General features: G+C 43.3%; 1 protein-coding gene across 2 annotated transcripts in view; it reads left to right on the top strand.

Annotated features, from left to right (window-relative positions):
• The first annotated feature begins 568 nt into the window (after positions 1–568).
• ak5 (adenylate kinase 5) overlaps positions 569–9,585 on the top strand; it is a 37,190-nt gene continuing 28,173 nt past the window's right edge. The window contains exons 1-4 of one of the 2 annotated variants that reach the window (XM_037459034.2): positions 569–918; positions 1,977–2,163; positions 4,180–4,347; positions 6,259–6,431. In XM_037459034.2, the coding sequence (XP_037314931.2) occupies positions 859–918; positions 1,977–2,163; positions 4,180–4,347; positions 6,259–6,431 (588 nt within the window). In that variant the 5' untranslated portion in view covers positions 569–858. The remainder of the gene's footprint in view (positions 919–1,976; positions 2,164–4,179; positions 4,348–6,258; positions 6,432–9,585) is intronic. The other variant, XM_062557732.1, reaches the window with a different exon arrangement.

The raw sequence follows: 9,585 nt of genomic DNA, 5'->3' as shown, positions 1-9,585 counted from the left end.
CACTTCGGTCTTACTTCTGCTGTTTCTTGATCTGCAAGCGACACATAATCAATGCCTTCTCCATATGTATTACATTACAAACTAGAAAAAAACAACAGGTTTCATTGGCCTAACAAAAAAAGGAGTCTTGCAGTAAAGTCAACTGTCCACTTGTCAAGAGGATTGAGAACACAAACCGACCAGTCAACATGCAATTCAACCTATAGCACATGTTCATGTGACGTATTTTTATAGGCGTGGCCATATCTGGACCGAAGGGTTTAATGGTTCCATTGTAAATTTAAGTTGTAATAAGGTGATTGAAGTCCCATTAGCTGTATTACTTTACAAATCATCTTGTAGTCCTTTCAAAATATTGAGCATGAACACTAATTGTTGATTCTGTAAGGAGCAGCTTGAGAAAAGTAAGAGCTGAAATATTTTTTTTTTAAAACAAACGAGAGAAAAATACCCAGAAGCACTTCACCATTTACCCAATGACATTTCTGTGCGTTAATGTATCAACATCGCCCACGGGTTTCACGGTGTGAAGCACGTCTCGTGGAGGCGGTGCGCGCGTTCTTTGGCAAAAGCGCGGAACCTCTGTGCCAACGACAAGGCGCACATGGTGCGCGCTGGAAGCAGAGCGCTGTGGGAGGGAGGACGGATGAGCCACGCATCCGCATCACCGAAAAGGAGGGTGGCGCGGTGGCATCGCCTGCAGGAATCCAGTTGTAAAGTCCTCACACGAGGCAAATATGCACTGAGGGTTAAGTGTCCGGAGACCCAGTTGAGCACCACGCGGCACCGGAGACACCCGAGGAAGCAAGGAACGAAAGCTCCGAACAAGTTGTGATTTCAGAGGAAATCCGACTGGAGATGAATACCAACGATGCCAAGGAGTATCTCGCACGGCGGGAGATACCCCAACTATTTGAGGTGAGCGATGGCGTGCGCTTTGCGGGGATGAGACGGTATTTGCAGATTTGACTCGTGTTACTTATCGATGACCTGTCAAAGATCTCCTTATGATTTGTGAAACGACTTGTTCTGGCGAGACAGAGGTTTAAACGAGGAGAGAAACGCTGCTTCAGTTTGTTTTTATGGTAATAATCACACCCAATCTGCAATCATACCAACAATATATTTAAAAAGAACTGTCGTAATAATTATTATGATTATAAATAATTCTCTACACGGAAATTAGTATTTTTTTTTCCATCAAAAGAACACTAAGTCCACCTTTGGATTTTTTAAGGAATTTATTTAACATTTATAATGAACAATGGTTAGGGGTAATAAAAATGAGAAGGTGCCTAAAATGAACTATGACTGAAATCTCTATGGGATTAAAAGACAGACAGCAAATACTCTTTATTAAGCAGCCCAGACAGAAATATAAGTATTAATTATTTCCCTGAGGGGATGGCAAATTGGCTCATCCACTCAATTAGACTCAATCCTAGTGCCGTTAATGTATGCAAGCAATCACTGCTTGTTTATTCACAGCTGCAGTTCATAGCAGTGAAGTGACACATCACCATCATCATTAACTGCGCTGTGATTGGCCTCCTTCTCATTTGAACACGTACTCATTATCCAGCAGATCCAATTGTTTTTGGTTGGGAGACGCTTTACTTGTGTTTTCATGCTCCTGCGGGAGGATGGAGATGGAAGTCTCTGATGAAGCTATCGCTTGAAAACATTCAGCGTGGAGGGGGCGAATGTCACACAAACACACACTTGAGTTGTGGAATTCGTTCTCACATTCCTCACGGTGGTTTTTCTTTCCACAACATCAGCCTAGCAAATGACCTGGAGCCAATTTCATGGGCTTCTGACAAAATGAGATGTTTTGTTCAAGGCAACTAAATTTGCACTTCAAAAATGCCCCTCATTTATCCCCGCTGCCACGGGACATCGCGTTTTTGAAACGGATGTAGAGATGCCAGAAAAAACATTCTCTCCTTTTCTCCCGCCTCCAATGTTTCCTCCAGAGCCTGCTGACAGGCTTGATGTATTACCGGCCTGATGACCCCATCGACTACTTGGAAGGCTGTCTGAACAGGGCCAGGGAGCTCGGGGGGCCAGATAAGGTTCGGTGGGATACCTTTGTGGGCCAGGATAAGAAGTCCCTCCCGCCTCTCAACGGCGGCCAATCACGCAGGTCCCTCTTCAGAAATGGTGAGCAGTCCTCTAAAGCACGTCAGAGCTCGGACCGTTAGGTGAATGGCTCCATTGGTCAACCGAAAATTCCTCCGGAACCAGTTTGGATAATCTTAAATGTGGAGATTTCATAGAAAGTGTGATGTATTTATGCATATGTAGTCTAATATCTGATATAGTGACAGCTCTATGAAATAATACATCCATTGATTATTGGAGAGAGTGAAATAACTCCGGATTAATAAAAACATTTGACCCTAATGTTGGCACCAGAACCTTTTCCTCTCCAACACAAATACAAATGGCTCCCAGTTTGAACAGAAAAGGGTGGAGAGATTCCATTAGTCCCTTTGTAGAAACTACTCTTGAATATAGGGACAACTTGGGACAAGAATGTTATGGGATAGGAAACTTATTTCCTGCAGTGCAGCTGTGTGCATTGATACTCTTGGATAAATTTAGTTTCCCGAAAAGCGCAGGAAGTCCTGGTTGAGACACCAGAGGACCCACGAACACACCGTACCTTAAACATGCCTGTGCTGCCTTCACTGTGGCAGCTCGTTACAAACAGTTGAACATGTGTATCATAGTAAATCATCAACAACAAACAACTCGCCATTCATCACTCTTTGGGGCAGTGTTTTTTACCAATGTAGGAAGATGCAAAACTTATTTTGCATCTTCAGAGCAATGTTGACAATGGGTCTCATCTTCTATTTGTACTACTTTATTATCTTTGTCCGGACATGATGACGACATCAGTCGTGTGCTTGTGTGGGTGCTTTTGCATTTCTGCTCTGATCTCGTAAACTGCTGCACAAAACCACAGACAATATTTGGGTACTCAAACACTCAAAGACCTGTTCGGCACACACACACTCACACACACACACACACACACACACACACACACACACACACACTCAATGCTGACTGCATTGTTGGCATTCAGATGCTGCTGGGCAGAGACAGAGTAATTCTTTGCCTTTTTATTGCGCATCGACCTGACACACCTAAAGGCCCAGTTAGGATTGTGAGACAAAGCTGAGACGCACACCAGCAGAGATGTGCCGCAGACTTAGACTAAAAAGTGTGTTTGTTGTGTCATACGTGCAAGGGACAAACACGTCTGAAACACTTGAAGTCTAGAAGGGAGTTCAACCAATAATGGGCAGTGCCTTCAGTCAAACATTACTCCTTTTTACCATAGTGAGGTCTATTTTTGATTTAAACTTCTTTGTTTAATGGGGGAGAGCGGAGCCGCAATGACAACAATAACTAGCATGATAGAATAATGGACCCATCTGTGTGGTTTAATGTAAAGGTCACAGGCATGTACCTCACACACAGTAATAATTGCAGACGTGAACTGCTATTTTTTAAATCAACTTCACAGAGGGGGAGGAATGCTTTGGGGATTTCTGATGTCGCCCAATTAGATGCCTGAAAGATGCCTGAAAGATGCCATCTGCAGCTTTTAGCCGCCGGGAACTGCAGACGGATCCGGGAAAGCATTCCCTTTCATTTGCAACATTCTATGCGTCTTTATAAAATGTTTGTGTGAATTAGCGTCTCTGTTGCCTTAAATTAAAAGGAAAAATCCATTTCCATCTCTGGGACGTGTGTTGTCATTAGTGAAAATGCGTGGCCCATTGTCTCCCTTATGGTACAAAGTAAAGAGATCAATTTGATTCTGTATTTAAATTAAAGCAGCTCTGCAAGCGCTGACCATTTCTATCTTAAAATGTGTTATGTGTTATGTTATTCTGCAATAATCAATGCCTTCATCAGCGGAGACGGCTCTAAAGACAAACCTGAATAAATCTTTAGAAAATGTACTGTTTGATTGTCAACATATGCATGAATTTATTTATTTTTTGTGCTGAAATGTGATTTGTAAAATAATGTGACCTTTACAGTGAATGAACTCTAACTTGTGACAATTAGAATACTTAACGTCATTAGATTACTCTGTTTCTTGTTTCTCATCTATACCTCTGTATATGTGTGTGTGTGTGTGTGTGTGTGTTACAGTGATGCCCGACAGTCCCAATTTCCCCTACAGACGGTACGACCGCCTCCCTCCCATCAGCCAGTTTTCCATCGAGAGCGACTCAGACCTGTCAGAGACGGCGGAGCTCATCGAGGAGTACGAGGTGTTTGATCCATCCAGACCGCGACCCAAAGTCATCCTCGTCATCGGTGAAGGACCAGTGCACCCGATCGACACACACACACACATGTTAAAGCTAGAAACATCTGTGACCTGACACAGCCCGTGAGGAAATTTAATATCTGGAATATTTCCTCATCTGATGTATCAGATTTGAAGCTGTTCGCGTGGACTCCTGCTGACTCGTGTTGAAAGCCGACCATTTACATAAAATATAAAAAGTTTATATTTGCCTCATCCATGATCTAAAAATAACTGGCCTGGATGGGAACCCAGCCGGGGAGTGCGCATGTGTTTGTGTCTGTGTGTGTGTGTATGTGTGTGTGTGTGTGTGTGTGTGTGTGTGTGTGTGTGTGTGTGTGTGCACTAGCTTTGTGTTCTTCCTGGTATTTCAAAAAGTAGCCCCGCCTCCCCCTGCTGGTATCAGCGGGATCTCGTTGCATGTCACTGACTGCAGACACTCACGCTCTTCTAATCTGGTTTCCTTGATGGGCCTGCATTGACCTGTCAAATAGATGCATTAATCCCACGAATTGCGCACAGCAGGAGCACAATAAGAGTAATGGCACAGGTTGAGCTTGACCAAAAAGAGCTGCTAGTGATAAAGCCTCTGCAAATCATTTATTCAAGGTTTAAGTGATCGATAAAGAGTCTTAACAGTCAGCCCGACAGCCCTTCTGACGCTGTAGTTTTGATTGTTCTGTACCTCAGACGTCCGGCTCCTCGCTGTGGTGCGGTTGGTAGCTATTTGTCCTCACAGCACAAACGCCATCTCCGATCTCGTCTTATGTGAGAACACTGTGCCCCGTTTTAAGGGCAAAACAGGATGGCGGCAGCTGTCATCTCTGCGAAGGATCATGGCGAATGTTTTGTCAGTAAAGTTGGCAGAGAGTGAGGCGGACTGACACGTGCGGTCAGGAGGAAGCGGGGTCGAACGTTACGAAATACTCAGATGTGAGATAAACACATGCACGTTTGCTGAATACATATTAGACACTCACTCTGATCCTTCTCGAAGGTTCACCGGATCTTTTTTAAATATGACGTGAAGAGAATAAATAGTTAAATCTGTGGGACTTTTCCATAGCAAATACCAACCGTAGAAGAAAGACAAAGTTACATTAGTTATTAAACCCCAACTGTAAGACAAACCAGGGGCTTTTTTTCACAAGTTTAGGCTTTACTTTGGATTCAGTGAAAGACACGTTACAATAGCTTCACCGTGTCTAAAATATACAATGTACTTGAGCTCACTGTTTTCTATCAACTACTATTCTGTAGTACTATTCCTCATCCCAACTAAAGTGGGGAGTGAGACCACGATGGAACAGTTGACATTTAGTCATAACAGCAGCATTTCACAGTAAACACAGTGAAAGCAGCTTATACGGCTACTTATGGAAGCCTTTTACAAACCTCTAGGTAAATACTGCAGAAAGACTAGGTGGGCAACTTAATTCCAAATGTTCTTTCATTCAACCTTTGGAGGTATTATTACCATTAAATGTGTGGAATCGACTTATACTCATAAGGATATTTGACCAAACATCAAGCGAAGACATCCTCTTCTGTTGCTACTCCTCTGCACATCCTTCTTCCCGCTTGACATAAAGAGATAATAAAAAATAAAAAAGACTTGGTAGAAAACGTAGGAGGTTCACACACCTGTTTCTCTCTCATCCACCCCCACATGCCCTTCTCCCCCACGCAAGACACACACCAGCAGAAACACACAGTCACGCAGAGACAAACGCGTAGTCTCAAATGTGCAAACACAAGCAGAGACATGTACGCAAAAACACACACACACAGTCTCACGTAGTTCTGGTTTCTCTCAGAAAACCCACGCTAACACCCCTCCCCCCCAAACACACACACACACGCATTTCACGGCAAAATCTCTCCCAAAACATCAACAGCTCTCCTTCTCTCCGCCCTAGGTGGCCCCGGCAGCGGCAAGGGAACGCAGAGCCTGAAGATTGCCGAGCGCTATGGCTTCCAGTACATGTCCGTGGGCGAGCTGCTGAGGAAGAAGATGATCCACAACGCCACCAGCAACAGAAAGTGGAGCCTGATTGCTAAAATCATCACCAACGGAGAGTTGGCACCGCAGGTAGCAGAGGAACGGCGACGGAGAGTATGCGTTGTATGTGTGTGCAAAAATAGGGAAAAGTATGGGAGGGAGTGAGTCCGGTTGCCAGTCGGCCTTTACCACCTCACCATGTGAGTATGAAAGGACTAATTAGCAGAATCCATATCACAGGCGGACTGCAGACAGAGAAAGGAAAATAAGCAAACAGCAGACCCCTTGGAAAAAAAAACTGTAAACAAGGTTTTATACTAATACTAACCTAACCCTAAACCTAACCCTAACCCAGATCAATGAATTCTTTTTGGGGGGCTAAGGCCTTCTATTTCACTATTATAAAAAATAAGTATACCTTTTTCCAGGATTTACTTTCGTAGAACAAGTCATTAGTACAACAGTGGAATTCTGCAATGAATTGTGATGGAGTTGGATTTAAGACTCGTAATCCGAGCTTTAATATGAAAATGGTCAGTTTTGGATGGATGGATGATTGGTTGTATGAATGGTCTTTGGCACTGGATGAGGACAAAGAACTATGTTAGCGCGTGACTATATTTACATACTTTGGTTGCATGAAGAAATCTTGTTAGAGTGATTTTCCTGAAGAAGACTGTGGGATACAGACAGAAGATTATGGAAAAAGCTAGTAAACGAAACAGATTATTTTGCATGCATTCCCAAAATCAAGGATCAATTTATATGCCCGAGATGGGAGATGATGAAAACGAAAACTTTTTGTCAATGCTTGTTTGCCCTTCAGGTTTAATTTCATGACGGTAGATCAGGAAGGAAATCGTAGTGATAAAAAACTAGTGACAATTTGAAGAGGAAGAGGTCCAATCAGATTGTGATTTGTCACATGTTTACACGAGCACAGACGCTCACAGATGTAGGCTGCAGCCAGAACGTGGAAGATAAGCTCACTGGTTTATTATAGTTTACATGGTTGTAAAGACGCATTGCCATTTCCTTAGTTCCACAAATAGTCACGTTTAAGGTAAACTGTAAGCCTCTTATTGTTTACTATTATATAATATACTGATAATATAGATTAAATGAGCTTAAACGTTTCTGAATGTATCGTATGAACAGATTTAGGAGAAGTGACTCTGGCTGTCTGGGTACATTTTAATGAAAACACCTGAGGGGGGGGTCTCATCAATGATGCGTTGGTAATGCACAGGCTGTAACACAAACACCAAGCCCCCACTTGCTTCGTGACTGCCAGTCCTTTGCTCCCATCTCCTTGTGAATAATCGTTAATCACTGCCCACCTCATCGTTTACCGTCCCCTCCTCGCCGGCCGGTACCATCTGGCCGTTCACCAGTCCATCAACCAGTGTGATAAACAACAGATTAGGCCAAGCTGAAGACGTATGAGGTACGACGAAGTGACTCGCGTGGCGGTTTGGCCTTTCATTTCCTGCCGGTTAGTTTAGCAAAGCAGAGGAGGATTTGGTTTCATAAGGATTCTGTTCGTCATGATGACAGGAAAAGGCCCAAATGCTCCTGTGTATTGGAGTCTTGGAGGAGCTTTAATCAGAGGCCCTGATGATACTGTTGCAACAGTGTGAAATGATTTTATGATGTGTGTTGAGTGACGTATTACTGATTTTCGGCTTGTTTGGTGTAGGTTACTTGGATTTTATTCACTCCGTTTATACATCGCATGTTAAAGTCTAAGTGAATGACTGTCAGCACGATAGCACAAAACCAGTGCTGTAAATATCAGTCAATAGTAGGTTCAAGAAACCTCAATATTCACTCTGAGAAATGTGTTTTGATATTTGATATTTTAGAATATGGTTGAGGTTTCCTTATTAATTAATTAGATTGGGAAAAAAATCCATGCATTTCTTCTGGCCTCGAGGATCTTCTGTAACTCCCCAGCTCTCTGCATCGTTGCAAATAATTCAAGATCCAGCAAACACACTAACTCTCTGACTCTCTGCCACATCAACCTGACGTTCCTGCTGCTTGTCTGTAACCTTCTGCGAGGTCATATGACTCAGTATTCATCTGCACTTGTTCCCTCAGAAATCCCACAGGTCTCAACATAAGAGGACCTTGAATGATTGACTGTCTGGTTTAAAATTAAGACTAGTAGAGCATTTATAGACTCAGACGGTTGGAAAAAAATATAATGTTATGATGGTTCAGCAAGAACTTCTGTGTGGAACAGACACACTTACCCTACCATACCTTTCATAAGGACGGTTGTTTTTAACGCTTTTAACAATCTTTATATTGTAGCTGTTTGACTGCTTGACTTTTGGCCCTGACGGCAGTGTGCAGCGCCGTGGTGATAATATTATTATATATTTATAATAGATAATATAATCAGACGTGTCATTATTTTCAAGCACCTCTTCAAATAGTCTAAATTTGAGTGCACTGTGCGGTAACATTTAGCACAGGAGCAGGACAGGAATGCTAAATGACACATTACGTTGGAAAGTTGCGGTGCTCTTTAATACATTGCAATCCGGGGAGACTTGAACACTGCTTTATAATAACATGCATAAATATTGATATTGCAATGTGTTTTGGGGTTTGGACTCCATCCTGCCGTAGGATAGAACAAGGGCCGGGATGCCGAGCCCAGATTAAGCATACCCCCCCCCCCCCCTTTTGGAGTCCAGACACTGGTGGTGGTGGTGGTAGAGAATAAGTTGCTCCAATTTCCTGATGCGCTTGGTTCTGCTGTAGATTGGAGGTGTCAGAGGTGGTGGCGGGTCGGCTTTTTGGTGCGCGCTGAAAAGACAGCTGACAGCAGAGCGAGAGAACAGTCTTTTGACGCACTGATGCAATGGGTTTACGGTAACGTCACCCACGTCTGGTTGGCTGGTACTACCCGCCCCCGCCCCTAATCAGCTGGCCGTGCCGCCCCCAGGAGAGAGGAAGCCTACCGGGAACGGCACAGCCCGTCCAGGCTTCCTGACTGAATTTTAGCCTAAGCGTCATACAGTATATATATATATATATATATATATATATATATATATCCCTCTAGTGAGTGAATAACTCACAAGGGGAGAATTGAATGATACATTTCAGATGATGATTCAGCTGGTGTATGTTTGATACTATAGTGCTGTAAATATATTGTCTCCTCAGTGGTCAGACAGGATTCTTTAACATCGAGCCATGCAGGGGATTAGAGGGGTTTTTCTCAGAT

Source organism: Pungitius pungitius, chromosome 15 (genome assembly GCF_949316345.1).
Source record: "Pungitius pungitius chromosome 15, fPunPun2.1, whole genome shotgun sequence".
In the NCBI taxonomy this organism is placed as follows: domain Eukaryota; kingdom Metazoa; phylum Chordata; class Actinopteri; order Perciformes; family Gasterosteidae; genus Pungitius; species Pungitius pungitius.
This window is presented reverse-complemented; position numbering and strand designations above follow the sequence as displayed.